Genomic DNA, 14,628 nt, shown 5'->3' with positions numbered 1-14,628 from the left:
ACAAGGATGGATGTGCCCCTGGCACAGCGTGGGGCACAGGGCAGAGCCCAGCCCCAGCTGCTCCCCCAGCATCCACGTTGTCCCAGACGTCCAGAGGGGCTGGGAATGAGAGCACCTGGAACCTACAAGTCCCAAATTGTCCTTCAAGCCCTCTGTGACCAAGTCAATCCAAACGATGCTGTTAATCAGGCAGAGTTTAAAAACAACCCTGTGGGATTTCCTGTCTCCTCTTCCTCCCCTCCAACTGTGCCACAAGGTAAGAGAAAGGAGGGAAAGCTCATAAAGCAGAATTAAGGGAAGATGCTCCATAGAGCCTGCAGTACATCCCTGATGAATCATTTTCCTTTCATTCTGAGGGACTCCCATCCTCCCCTTGCCCACACACCCCCAAAGCACAGCTCACCTTTCCCATCCCACGCATGCAACACGTGCAAGCTCTCCAAGGTACTCTGGGCTTCATCAAATTCAGATCTCTCAGTTCCAGGGAAGCACCCGGGCAGTGGGGCTGCGGGCAGTGGCGGGGATCTCATTGTCTGCACGGCTGCAGGAGCAGATCCAGACACGGAAGAAGCTGAAATCTGGTGTGTAATAACTCCACCTAGAGGGAAAAGGGACGGCCCGGAGAGAAGGGCCACGGGTGAGCACAGCAGGGCTGAGCACATTCCCGATCCTGGCACCGAGGAGGGATCGCTGCCTGGTCACAGGGATGGCCACCGGGACACCAGCGGCATGATCACAGAACTGTGGCATCACAGAATGGGTTGGGCTGGAAGGGACCTTAAAGCCCATCTCATTCCACCCCTGCCATGGGCAGGGACACCTTCCATTATCCCAGGTTGCTCCCTGTCCAAGCTGGCCTGGAGCACTTCCAGGGATGAGGCAGCCACAGCTTCTCGGGGCAACTTATGCCAGGGCCTCCCCACCCTCACAGGGAAGAATTCCTTCCTAATCTCTGATCTAAACCTTCCCTTGTTCAGTTTAAATGCTCCAACCCTTGGATGTATCTGAGACCATCAGTTCCCATGGCTGGCTCAGATCCCAAAGCCCACCTGTCCCCTTCCACCCCCAGGAACAGCTGCCCCTCGCTGGTCTCACACACAGGATTCTTCAAGTCCTTCACTTGGGACACTTAAATATATCCCTTAAATAAATCCCCCAATGCCCATGGAACAGGAGGGCAAGAGATCAGGGCTGTACTTCCTTTGGAGAAGCTTCCTGAATTTAATGGAGCTCATGGAAATACAACCTTTGGGAAACACAGCTCCTTAAGTGTCCCACTGAGGGGACATCAGGTGACAGCGTGTCTGCAGAGACAGTCACTGGGCAAACACCATCTTGGTGCCACCTTGGTGGAAGGGAAAAAGGCAAAAGCTGCTATTTACTCACTAATCCATCCAGGAAAACTCACTAATCCATTCCAGGCTTATGGAATCCACAGCATGTTCATTTCATACAGGAAGATCCATCATCCCGAGCGCTCTGCCTGTGGCAGATGAGAAAATGCCCTTTTACCTGCAGAGACCCCAAATCTTTGGAGTCACCTGCAATGTGCACACCCCTGGATCAGATTTGGGTTTCATCCCCCATTTCTCACCCTGAAGCCACATTCGTGCTGGATCTGATCCCAGCTCCAGTTTTTTGGGATGAGCTGATGTCATTTTACTTCCCATAAAACAGCCACATCCAAAGGAGGGTGAGAGCCATAATTAAATTTCTTGTTGGAGCTTTTTTTGTGTATTTTAAAAAATAGACAAAAATACACGAGCCTTTACTGAGCTGGGATATTGGAGCATTAATAAGGTGGGATGTTGTCAGCCTTAGGCAGGGATTTTCTCCATTAAAAAAATGGTTTTGGGACATGAGCAGGAAAGATGGGAAAACCTGAAGACACTGAACATTTCCAGCCTCCATGGATGGCAGCCTGGGGCTGCAACACCCCTGTGGCTCCAAACACTTTCTGGGCAGTTAAATTACATTTGGCTGCTTGGTTAAAGATGGGATAATTATTTCCAGCGAGGCAGACACGGTCCAGATGCACTTCTCCTTCCATAACTGCACTAATGCTATCCCAAACCCCAAGGAAATGCCATTTCCCAGTCCCAGGAGGCCATCTGGATGGCAGCAGAGCTTTGCCAGGTTTCCTCTTGACTTTATTAAGCTGGAGCAGGTATTTAGTTTCTCATTATCCGTCTGCAGGAAACACTTGGGGAGACACAGCAGTATCTTTCTTTCCAAAGATAAACAGGCACTGGGTGCTCTGCAAAATCCAGGTGCCTGGAGCTGGTTTGTGCAGCTCTTCAGACATTTCCACCCCTCAGGATTTATTTGTGGCTGGATACAGCCCTGTCTATGAGAGGTTAAAAGGGGCTGGTCCCAGGGTATTCCAAGCCCTGAGCATGTTTCCAAAACAGAATGTAAACACTTTTATTGTGGCAAGGATTGCTCCATTCTTCCTGCCTTCTGTCATGCAGCCGAAGGAAAAGGAGAGCACTTTTTCCCTCCTCATAAAGCAGGGTGTGTTCAGGCTCCGACATTTACATCAAACAAGTGCATGGCTCCCTTCCCACCTTTCTGGCTGTCCCGTGGTCATGGATTTGCAATTTCCCTGCGGGCAAATCCGGAGCAGCCGAAGGATATCACTTTGCTGGAGTTTTATTTTCCCCCTCTGCAACAGAAAACGCCACAGCGGAACCCGCGGAGAGGAGATGTGGAAATGAGGAAACCAGTGGAAAGGTGTTATTTCAACTTTCCCCTTGGTCTTCAGCAGCCAAATCCTGGCCTCGGAGATACCAGGGAGCTGTGGCCTTGTTGTTGGCCTTGGAAAGAATTACAGAATATCCTGAGCTGGAAGGAACCCACAGGGATCATGAGTCTGACTCCTGTCCCTGCACAGACACCCCAACAATCCCACCCTGGGCATCCCTGGCAGCGTTGTCCAAACGCTCCTGGAGCTCTGGCAGCCTCAGGGCTGTGCCCATTCCCTGGGGAGCCTGGGCAGGGCCCAGCAGCCTCTGGGGGAAGAGCCTTGTCCTGAAATCCAACCTAAACCTCCCCTGGCACAGCTCCAGCCGTTCCCTCAGGCCCTGTCACTGGTCAGCAGAGAAGCAAAGCCCATCTCAAGGGTGGACTCAGCAAAGTGGCTGATCCCTGACCCAGATTTTTCCATTCTGGGAACAGTAATCAATGTAATTGACCTGTTGGAGCGAGTCCAGAGGAGGCCACCAAGATGATCAGAGGGATGGAGCAGCTCTCCTGTGAGGAAAGGCGAGGAGAGTTGGGATTGTTCAGCCTGGAAAAGACTTCAGGATGACCTAATTGCAGCCTCCAGTACCTGCAGGGAGTCTATAAAAATCATGGAGAGAGACTATTTATAAGGGCATGGAATGACAAGGAAAGTTTTCCCATCCAAATCATTCCCCTGCTCTGGTTTAGACTCTCGCTGCTACAAAATCCACATGCAGAAAGGTTTGTCAGCACCTGTAGTGGGAAATAGCACTGGTCTGCAGGACTGACAAGCTCAGAGCAAGAGTTTTTAACCCAAACAAAGGAGTTTTCCCCTCATTTTTCAACATTCCACTGCTGCACAGGAGCGCTGGAGGTTGGAAGCTGAGCTACACACACAGAGGACAGCACTGCTCAGCTGTTAAACCCCACAGACCAGATGCACCTTCTGGGTCAGGATGTCCCTACTCAGCGATTGGATTGTGGGGAGCTGGGAGGATGCACCTGGATAAGGATTGTCCAAAAGTCGCTGCATTCCCACTGCAGATCCAGGACCTCCGCTCTGAGCCTCAACGGGGAAAGCTGGGCTGACCCCATGTGGTCACGGCCTTGTTATGGCACGATTCTGGTTTTAAAAAGCATTGACTCTCCACACTTACTTACACAAAAATGTGAAATCTACCTCAAATCTGTAAAATCTTTCCATCAAGGAAAAGGCATCGTGGTGGGAGTTAAGCGAAACCTCTGTCTGTCGTTTTTCACAGAGTGGAAATGTGTCCACACTCCCAGCTTCCCTGTCCAACCAGGCAAAGCAGCACAATATAATATTCATTTTTTAGCATGGGTGGGACATTCCCAGTCCTCTGAATCCCTCAAAACTTAAGGGATGGGATGGGAAACTCAGGCCCAGTTTGTGCCTTTCTCTTGCAAGAAAAGGTTAAAAATATTGCAGTGGTTCATCTGGCTGCAATCCGGGAGCTTCGCCCCCAGATTTAGGGTGTGCCTGGACGGAGGGAGGTCAGTGTGTGTCATCTGGTCACTCTGGGCCTGAAGAAGTCAAAAATAAGGAATGTTGATTGTTTCCACGGTTACAGAATGATTCATTCTGATGGTAAAATAACAGTCATGTCTCAAAAGTGTTTTGTGTTAATTATTGTGTTCACCAGTTCTCCCGCTCCAGGCAACATGCGTGCCCTGACCTCAGCTATTCATAAAACTGTCTCTTGAGATGATCTCAAAGTTGTTTTTTTTTTATTGAAAAGGAATTAAAACCCTCATTCATGACATCTGTCAGCCTTGGAGGCTGAACAAGGCCTGTCCCAGCACAAGTCTTGTCCAAGCAGAGCAATGGGAGCCTCCAACAACAATCCCACTGAGATAAAAATTATCCAAGTGAGGGCCTGGAGTGACAGGACAAGGGGCAATGGCTTTGAACTGGAAGAAGGCAGGGTTAGATGGGATAGTATGAAGGAATTCTTCTCTGTGAGGGTAGTGAGGCACAGGGTGTCCAGAGAAGCTGGGGCTGCCCCTGGATCCCTGGAGTGTCCAAAGCCAGGTTGGACAGGGCTTGGAGCAGCCTGGGATAGTGGAAGGTGTCCCTGACCACGGCAGGAGCTGGAACGAGATGATTTTTAAGGTCCTTTCCCACTCAACCCAGTCTGGAATTCCGCGATTCTATGATTTCAAACCTGGCAAACACCTCAGCCTCGGTGCCCCTGAGGTGGGGGTGTGTGTGGGAGCTGAGATCTGCCGTGCCTCGCTGCCCTAACCCTTCCCCTCGCCAAGCCCACTGGGACTTCTGTGAAGGTGAAAACCCCTTCATGCGGCGGGAAGAGCGGCGGGAGCGCCGAGCCGGAACAGAACCCATCACCACCACACTCCAGGCCCCGCCATCTTGGCGAGGCCCTGAGGGGGGGACACGGCGGGAGGGGCGGGGCCTCCCGGGGAGGGGGCGTGTCCAGCCCGCCCCCGTCCAACCCGCGCGAGGACCCGGCGAGGCGCTGAGGGGGCGTGGCCGACGGGCGGAAGTCGGCGGCGATTGGCTGCGGTTGGCAGCGGCCGGCTGCGATTGGCTGAGGGGGCGCGGGAGGGCATGCGCGCGCGCCGGCCCGGCATGGCCCCGCCCACCCTGCCACGTCCGTGCGGCGCGTGCGGCGGGGCCGGCGCGCGCGGGTGAGTGCGGAGAGGGGCCCTGAGGGGCTGCGGGAGGGGACCTCTCTGAGGGCTCGGTTTGGGGAGGGGCTCCCACCCCCGAGGGGCTGCTTCAGCTCAGGGGTGCTGTGGGGACCCCATCGAACGGCTGCGTGTGTGTGTGGGGGGTGATGGGACTGCCCCGAAGGTCTGTGTGTGGGGCAACAGGATGCCCCCCCCCTCCCCCTCACCGAGGGGCTGCGGATGAAGTGAGGGGGTGCCCTCAATAGGCTTTGTATGAGGTGAGGGCACCTTTCCGAGAGGTCGGTTTGGGGAAAGCTCCCACTCCCGAGGAGCAGCTTCAGCTGAGTTGAGCTGTGGGGACCCTCCGAGAGACCGTGTGTGGGGTGAGGGGGTGTGGGACCCCCCGAGGTTCTGTTTGTGAGGTGTGGAGACCCCCCCGAGGGGCTGTGTGTGAGTGGTGGGCGTGAGGGGACTCCCGCAAAAGGTTGCATGTGAGGTGAGGGTTTGAGGGGATCCCCTCGAGGGGCCGTGTGTGAGGTGGGGAGGCCCCCTCGAGGGCTTGGCTGTGCGGGGGGTTCTGCCCCAAGGGGCTGCTTCGGCTCAGGAAAGCTGTGGGGACCCTCCAGGGGCAGAGCTGGGCTCTGTTACTCCGTACCCCAGAAGTGCGGAGCTGGCAGAGGTCTGGACAAGCACCTTCCCGGGGGTTTGAGGGTGTCCCCCGGGATGGCAGCTCACCTCAGGGGATCCCTGGGCATACCCTGCTCCCTACACAGGTGGGGATCCCGGGATGCTCCAGGGAAACTTGAGCTGTGCACCAGGACGACCCACAGGCCAGAGCTCTTCTCCTTTACTTCAGTCCTTTTTTTTTTATTTTCAGTTGGCATTATCCTAAGTCATATTCCTGCCTCCAGAAAATGAGTGTAGCTTTCAACTCCATCCTGCTCCAGCTGTGCCGGAAGTAGTTGGGAAAATGACTCTTAGTTGGTTACTCATTGCTCAAAGAGCATCGAAACTTCTATTCCCTCCCTGTGCTTTTCGTGTGAGCTAGGTGTGCTGTACCCCTGAGCTGGAGTTCATGAGGTTTGCTTTATTCTGTACAGACACTGTTTGAATGTTGATATGGACACTTGGGAATTCTGCGGGACAGAGGAAAAGTGACATTGGAATAGTTGAGCTGTAGGAACAGAGAAATGTGTAGAAATGTTTCTCTTTGCAATTCATCTTTCCCGCTGTTTCATTTTGAAAATTCACTCGGGATGACAGTTTGTGTTGCTGTTTAATTGCTGTAACAGCAAATTTCTTTTACTTTTATATGCAAAAGTAGGATGAGAACTGGGATTTAAAGGCCAGTGTGTACCAGCAGGTGGCATAAAAAAAGATTTTGTGTTGTTTTGTTTTTTTATTTTAAGGAATTTCAGTTGGGTTTCTGGAGCCACTTTCACTTTTGAGGCTCATTATGCCGTGACGCTTCACATTCTGTTCTGTTCTTTCTCTGGGCCCTGAGGTGTCTTGTTTTAAAAAGTGTCATCCCAAACACTTTTTTGTTCCTGCTGTTTATTTGGCCTGACCACTGGTGTGTGACTGCTGTATCATTCATGGTGCAGCTAAGGTAATCTGAAGATTTATAAAGAAATTAGAAGTTTTCATGAGCTCTGCTCATACCAGAACTCTGATCAGGTATTCCACAAGGGACAGAGTAAGAATTATTTTCCTTTATCAAAGAATTTCAGGTTGGAAGGGACCTTAAAGCCCATCTCATTCCACCTGCTGCCATGGACAGGGACACCTTCCACTATCCCAGGTTGCTCCAAGCCCTGTCCAACCTGGCCTTGAATGCAATAAGGCAAATACATCCCTTTGCTTGCTGTCATCCAGAATAACCCCCAGTTCCCCAATCTCTTTAATCATTAACAGGTGTCTCACTGTCACCTTGGCACTGGTGTTTTCCCTGTTAATGGACACTGTGGAGCTGTGCTTGGCAGCTGGGCTCTGCAAACACACAGAGCAAACAGGACAGCCCAGGAGAGGCAGTTTGGGCTGTAGCTGTGGCATCATCTGCTGTGGGATGTGGTGTCTTGTGCCTCAGAGATTAAGTATTTATGGGATGGGGCTGGTTGGAAAAAAGTGCATTATTCCCACTGCAGGTTTTAAATTGAACAGGAGTGCAAATGATGTTTAGACAGGTTGTTGGGAGGTTTCTTGAGAGTGATGCTTTCCTTTCCAGCAGGCTGTAAAGGTTAAATACCCTCCTCAAAGCCTTATCAGGCTGGATTTTTCCAAGATAAACACAAAGCTCCGTGTGCTGACTCTGGCTGACGTGCGCCGTGTCCGGGTGCACACGCTCTGTTAACCCAGCGGCCTCAGCAGGTGAAGGCTGAGCAGCTTCAGATAAAGTGAACAACAGTTTATTCACCTTCTGTGAACTCCCTGAGGAGAACCCCACAGTGTGCTACAGCCAGGGGAAACAACTCATTTAGAGATGAAACCATGCCTTACTCGTGTCGTTCCGTTCCAGATCTCCGGCTGCAGCCATGATGCCCGTGGCCACCGTGATGCCCGACGACACGCCCATGTTTGACCCCAGAATCCTGCAGGAACTTGACTGGAGCGAGAACACCACGACCTTTTCTCCTGCTATTTCTCCGCTGGATCCAGGGGATGGGCTGGTCCTGAGACCACTTTGCACAGCTGATTTAAATCGAGGTAGAATCCTGATTTATCATCACCAGAAATGACCAGACTGAGTTGATTACATGTATTTCTTCATGAGTCCTCAGTAGATTTGGATTGCTCATTTTCTGTGATTTGGGTTGTTTTTATCAGTGAACAATTAGATGGAATTATAGAACATCCTGAGTTGGAAGGGACCCACATGGATCATTGAGTCCAACTCCTGAACCTGCACAGGACACCCCAACAATCCCACCTTGTGCCTTGTCCAAATGCTTCTTGAGTTCTTGGGGTTGTGACCACATCCCTGAATGTGAGCACTTGGTACCATGGATTGGTGCTGTATTGAGTGACCCTGAAAATTTGGTTTACTGTTTAAATCCTAAAATTCAAGTAGACTCTTCCAAATACTCCACAACTTCCCATTCACCATGGTTTTGGAGAGGGAGCATGGTTGTTCATACTGTTCCCTTTAATACCACAGCAACGTGAACAGGCATCTTGGTGCATGAATTCTCCTTCTGGAATTTAGATATAAAGGTTGTTCTGGACTCATTATTTCAGGCCTACTCGAGCTTTAGCCAATCCTTCAACATTGCTCAATCCCACTGTGGTGGGCTGGTGCCATGGGGATGGTCCCTTTCCAAACAGCTGTGTTGGGTTGTTCTGTGCTATTTGATTGTGTGTCTGTCCCTCACTGAGAGTTGTTTTCCCCCCTCCTTTCCTACCAGGCTTTTTTAAGGTTCTGGGTCAGCTGACGGAAACTGGAGTTGCGAGCCCGGAGCAGTTCATCAGTGAGTACATCATTATTCCGTGGCATTTCCATAGAGCTTGCAGGGAATCAGAGGATACTGATGCTGACAGCAAATCTGCTTGGGTGTGAGGCTCCTGACTGCCTGATGCCAGAGGGAGTGATTAGTTCAGCTCCCCTGAGGCAGCCTTGGCACTCAGACTTTGGATCCAGTTTTAGCTATCCCCAAGGGCTGCTTGGCTGGGACAGGCCTAAATTGTGAAACTGGTTTTTAGACTGAGCTTTAGATACCTGGTAGGATGGATTATTTGGGCTGAATTTGGGTTGCTCCAAGCCCTGTCCAAGCTGGCCTGGAACACTCCCAAGGACGGGGCAGCCACAGCTTCCCTGGACAACCTGAGCCAGCCCCTCATCTCCTTCTCAGGGAAGACTTCCTTCCCAACATCCCATCTAACCCTGCCCTCTGGCAGTGGGAAGCCACTGCCCCTGGTGCTGTCCCTCCAGGCCCTTGTCCAAAGTCCCTCTCCAGCTCTCATGGAGCCTACTTTAAGTCCCCTTTAGATCCCACTCCTGGACTGGACAGGCAGGGGGGAAGCAGCCCAGGGATTCAGGGAATCACAGGATCTAAGCCAAATCCACCACTAATCCGTGTCCCCAAGTGCCACATCCACACAGCTTTTAAATCCCTCCAGGGATGGGGATTCCACTGCTGCCCTGGGCAGCTGTGCCAGGGCTGGACAACCCTTTCCATGACATTCTTCTCTGTGAGCGAGGTGAGGCCCTGGCACAGGGTGCCCAGAGAAGCTGTGGCTGCCCCTGGATCCCTGGAAGTGTCCCAGGCCAGGTTGGACGGGGCTTGGAGCACCCTGGGCTAGTGGAAGGTGTCCCTGCCCATGGCACGGGGTGGAATGGAATGAGCTTTAAGGTTCCTCCCAACCCAAACCATTCCATGATTCTATGTGGTAGTGCCTGTGTGCAGAGATGCTCAGCAAGGAGGGTTCTCTGGGCAGATAAGGAAAAGGCTTTTGTGTAATTCCTGCTTTTTCCTGGGTTAGTCTGACTCCGGGGCTTTCATATTCTGGGGTCTTGGGTGCATCTTCCCTGTATCCCACAGTGATTTGCAGTCAGAGGCTGTTGCAAGCATCAGACTTCACTGAAATTTAATGTGAGCCTGAATTGCCTATTCCACTCTGTGCCTGCTCCCACAGAAACCTTTGAGCACATGAAGAGGTCTGGAGATTACTACGTTACCGTGGTGGAGGACACAAACCTGGGGCAGATCGTTGCCACGGCAACGCTGGTTATAGAACATAAATTCACTCACTCCTGTGCCAAGGTAAATCCTGCAGCTGGGAAGGGAGGGAAAGATCCTGTCCCTGACTCTGGGCATGTTGGTTTTATGGTGTTACTGTGTGATGACAACCTCAAGTTGTACCAGGGGAGGTTTAGGTTGGATATTGGGAAAAAATTCCTCATGGAAAGGGTTGTCCAGCCCTGGCACAGCTGCCCAGGGCAGTGGTGGAGTCCCCATCCCTGAGGAATTTAAAAGCCCTGTGGATGTGGCACGTGGGGACATGGGGCAGCGGTGGCCTTGGCAGTGTGGGGGAACAGTTGGGCTTGATGGTCTTAGAGGGCTTTTCCAACCTTAAACATTTTAAAAATACATGTTTAAAAAGATCAAATATTTTCTGCATTTAAAAAATATATCACATCCTTGAGTGCCAAGCTAATAGTAAAAGGAAGCTTTGGCTTTTCCTAAGGAAAAGGATCACTTGGAGGTCTGTCCCAGTGAGCTTTTGAAGGAGTCAGATGTGGTTCTGAGGGAGCAGATGGCTGAGGATCTCCGTGCTGGGAGTCCCAGCCAGGCTGTGAAAACAGGGAGCTGGAAGGGCAATTCCAAGGCTAACAGACACTTGCCTGTGTTTTCAGAGAGGCAGGATAGAAGATGTGGTGGTCAGCGGGGAGTGCAGAGGGAAGCAGCTTGGAAAACTGTGAGTATTCCCCACCTTTGCCATTCAGCAGTGGGTGGGCACCAAACCCTTACACCTGACACCTTCCTGCCAAGCGCCTGGGAAGAATTGAGCCAGCAGGGATCACCAGCTGGGAATAAAGTGATGTGCAGGAAAACACAGAGAGTGCTGTCAGCCCTCGGTGTTGTGGCTGTGATAATTTAACTAATTAAATATTCACTGACCCGGCATTTAACTGCTGATTTTTTGTCTTTTCCAGATTAATGTCCACCCTCACCTTGCTAAGTAAGAGACTGAACTGTTACAAAATCACGCTCGAGTGTCTGCCCAAAAATGTGGATTTCTACAAGAAGTTTGGCTATTTGGTATCTGAAGAAAACTACATGTTTCAACGGTTCTTTAATTAACAACTTCTAGGTGTTTTTGGGTTTTTTGGTTTTTTTTTTTGGAAAGACTGTTGGTGGAGGAGCTTGTGCTACAAACATTCTCTCCGTGGAAAATTTATATAGTTTATTGCTGCAAATATAACAGTCCCTATAAGTAATGAACATCAAATGTGTAAATCTTGGGGGAAAAAAAATAATTGAGGTTTTAGAAAGGGTCCTCTGGGTTAGAAATAAGTTTAGAACTAATTTTTACTACTGCTGAGTCAAGGTGAAGCTTTTCTGTTCTAGCTGAGTTACAAAGAACTCGTTAAAGGGATGGTTTTTAACCAAAGGTATATATTTTTATCTCAAATTTTTTCTTGCATTGTATTTTTCTAAAGGTTTGTGCTTCTTAGTAGCCAAAGGACAGCCCCTGGGACTGTCCTGCTGGCTGTGCTGATGGAAGGATGATGTAGCTGGGTAAGGGATGAGGCTTCTCTTATGCAGAATTAGTGACACAGAACAGGCCTTTGTTCTGGTTTTTTCCATGACACCTCATGGAAGTGCTGGTGGTTCATCAGAAGTTTTATAGGCACTGTTTTCCAAGACTGGATTTGTTACTGTTGGTGCAGGTTGGGGAGAATCCTTACAGGCTGTGCTGAATTCCCAGTCTAAAAATGGATGTGCTTCTCACTGCAGGGCTCCTGCACTTTAGCTGATAACTTGGTTTTCAGGATAATTACTTTTTTCTGACATAAAAACCCCAAACATGGTTTGCAACAGGGCAGAGGTAACTGGGAAATTGGAATGTCTGAAGGAATGTACCCCATCCATAGTGGGGTTCTGGCTAGCTATCCATGGGAATGGGATTGGGATTGGCAGATTGAGCTTCACTTGAGAGAGCTGGGGGTGTTCAGCCCTGAGAAGGCTTAGAGCCACTTCCAGTACCTAAAAAGGAGGGAGAGGGACTTTTGTATGGGCAGATAGTGCCAGGACAAGGGGGAATGGCTTCCCACTGCCAGAGGGCAGGGATAGATGGGATTTGGGAAGGAATTGTTCCCTGTGAGGGTGCTGAGGCCCTGGCACAGGGTGCCCAGAGAAGCTGTGGCTGCCCCTGGATCCCTGCATGTGTTCCAGGCCAGGCTGGACGGGGCTTGGAGCAACCTGGGATGGTGGGAGGTGTCCCTGTTGGACTGAGATGAGTTTCAGGTCCCTTCCAACCCAAACCATTCTGGGATTCACTGAACACACCTGGCCCAGTCACTGGAACGCCAGAGGGCCAGGTGGGCTCTGGTTTTGCCAGCAGGGATTTACAGCACAGCGAACCAGGAGAGAAATTCCCCTTTCTGCTCCCAAGGGAGTGTTGCTGCTGTGGAGCTTCCCTCTTGCTGTTAAGACTGGATGAATGATTTTAGCACTTTTGCCAGGGGTGGCAAGCAAATAACGTCCAAAGCCCTGTTCCCAACAGTGGTGTTTTGTGTGGGGAGTGACAAATCCCACATCCATGAATAGGGCATTATACCCAGCCGGGGTTGTTTGTGGGCAGCCAGGCCTCCCACACTGTCCTGCTTTGTGCTCTGGAGAGCGACTCTACAGTGCTGGGGGCTCTGCTTGATCTTCCTGAGGGTTCTCCACTCCATACAGTGTCTCCTTGGTGATGTCTGGTTTATTTATTGATTATTTTTTTAAGGAATATCTTTGTTTAAGCTGAATAAATGATTGCCACCTGTATCTGTGTTTCTCATGGAGTGAGGATGTACTTGTTGAGCAGCAGCACCTGCTGCAGGTACCTGTTCCCCTTCTCTAGGCTGAAAAGAACACTTCCAGCAATTCCACGTGGATTTCTCTCCCAAGAGAAAGCAGATGTGCTCCTCTGACAGCATCTGCATGGCTTGAGCCCTGACTCTAATTCTCTAAAGCAGGTCCTGCTTTCTGCTGGCCCAAGTGACTGAGGTGGATTTTCTTGCCTTCCACAGTTTTAATTAATTTGGAATTTCCACTGACTTTAAGTGGATTATTTGAATTCCATGGTATCTACACCATCTAAACAGCCCCAGGCCCTCATTAAGAGTTAATGAGAAGATCAGAGAGAGGAGCAGGTGCTGTGGCCCGGCTCAGATCATTGTAAAACAGATGAATGGGGTTGAGAGCTGGGAGTTGTGGCTGCATCACAATGGCCCTGCCGGGCACAGCCCCCTCCCAGCAGCGCTGAAGAGCTCTTTGTTCACCCCAGAGGTGACATTCCCACCCCTCTGGAAACACAGCGGCTGGAGAGCTGAGAGTGCCCAGGCTGGGGCCTTGGAGGTGCCAGTGTGGGGTCAGGTGTGCCCCTGGGACACCACAGTCACAGGGGGGTGTTTGGAACTGGCACAGGGACAATGCCACAAGTGCCAGCACTGCACAGCCCCAGGGGGAGGGAACAGCAACTGCAGCAGCCCTGAAATTTATCCACAGTACAACGGGCTGAAGAGGAAAAAGCAAGGGGCCCTATATGTATTATTTATGTTTGTATTTTAGATGTATTTTTATATATACATATGTATATTGTGTATGTATGTATAAAATCTGTATATGTATTTTATGTATATATAAAATCTATATATGACATTTATAATGTATACATTTTTTTTATATACACATACACAGAGAGACTATATATATATATATATATATAGTATATAAAATCAACCATGACCTCCTTGAAACAAACACCAAACTTTTCATAAATGTCTTCCCCCTGGGAAGCTCTTCCCTGGACCACAGAGCCATGTTTTTATATAGTTTTATATATATCATTATATATAGCTATACCTGTATATTTTTTTTTATATAGCATAAAAATATATTAAAATATATATATCTCAAAATAGCAGTATTTGGACACACAGTTGATGAATCCTGGAGAATCCCAGAATGGTTTGGGTTGGAAGGGACCTTAAAGCTCATCTCATTTCACCATCCCAGGTTGCTCCAAGCCCTGTCCAACCTGGCCTGGAACACTTTTTTTTTTTGTCAGAAACCAGCCCTAACAGCCTTACCAGTTTCTCCAGAGGTTGAATTTTACCTCCTCCCCAGGCCTTTAATTTTTTGGCTAACAGCTTTCCCACCCTGAGGAAGAGATGTCCATCTCCTTCACTCTGCTTCCCCTAAGCTGGAAAAGGGAACTTCACCAGCTTGATGTAGAGCTGTGGCTTCCCAAAGATTTGTGCTTGAACTAGGGGAAATAAAAAATAATAGTTCACCCTCTACTTCTCTTTCAGGTCCACAGTGAGGGACCCTGCTTCCAATTCCTGCCTTTAGTTCAACCCCCAAAACCAAATATTGAAACACCTACTGGCAGTGAAACTCCAGGAGACAGACACAGGAAGTTTTAAATAGGCGGCTTAGTAATAGACCTGAGGAAAATTAAATCTCAGAATCCCTTAGGATCTGCCAGGCAGACAGACCAGAATGACTGTAAAAGGCACCAGGAGGGGGTAATGCCATGAAAAAAACT

General features: G+C 50.0%; 1 protein-coding gene across 2 annotated transcripts; it reads left to right on the top strand.

Moving 5' to 3' along the window:
- Positions 1-5,336: 5,336 nt before the first annotated feature.
- Positions 5,337-11,479, top strand: GNPNAT1 (glucosamine-phosphate N-acetyltransferase 1). Of its 2 annotated transcripts, none has more exons than XM_032113618.1 (6): positions 5,337-5,394; positions 7,892-8,079; positions 8,778-8,840; positions 10,006-10,133; positions 10,727-10,788; positions 11,027-11,479. In XM_032113618.1, the coding sequence occupies exons 2-6, from the start codon at positions 7,908-7,910 to the stop codon at positions 11,172-11,174; spliced, it is 573 nt and encodes a 190-aa protein (XP_031969509.1). In that variant the 5' UTR covers positions 5,337-5,394; positions 7,892-7,907; the 3' UTR covers positions 11,175-11,479. The 2 variants fall into 2 exon arrangements, with proteins under 2 accessions (XP_031969509.1, XP_031969508.1); XM_032113617.1 differs by lacking the exon at positions 5,337-5,394 and adding an exon at positions 5,457-5,654.
- Positions 11,480-14,628: the final 3,149 nt, after the last annotated feature.

This window comes from Corvus moneduloides, chromosome 6 (genome assembly GCF_009650955.1).
Source record: "Corvus moneduloides isolate bCorMon1 chromosome 6, bCorMon1.pri, whole genome shotgun sequence".
Classification (NCBI taxonomy): domain Eukaryota; kingdom Metazoa; phylum Chordata; class Aves; order Passeriformes; family Corvidae; genus Corvus; species Corvus moneduloides.
This window is presented reverse-complemented; position numbering and strand designations above follow the sequence as displayed.

Coding starts and splice junctions, on each gene's coding strand:
- GNPNAT1 (XM_032113617.1), top strand. Junction 8,841..10,005: donor GAGCCCGGAGCAGTTCATCA/GTGAGTACATCA, acceptor CTGCTCCCACAG/AAACCTTTGAGCACATGAAG. Junction 10,789..11,026: donor GGGAAGCAGCTTGGAAAACT/GTGAGTATTCCC, acceptor TGTCTTTTCCAG/ATTAATGTCCACCCTCACCT.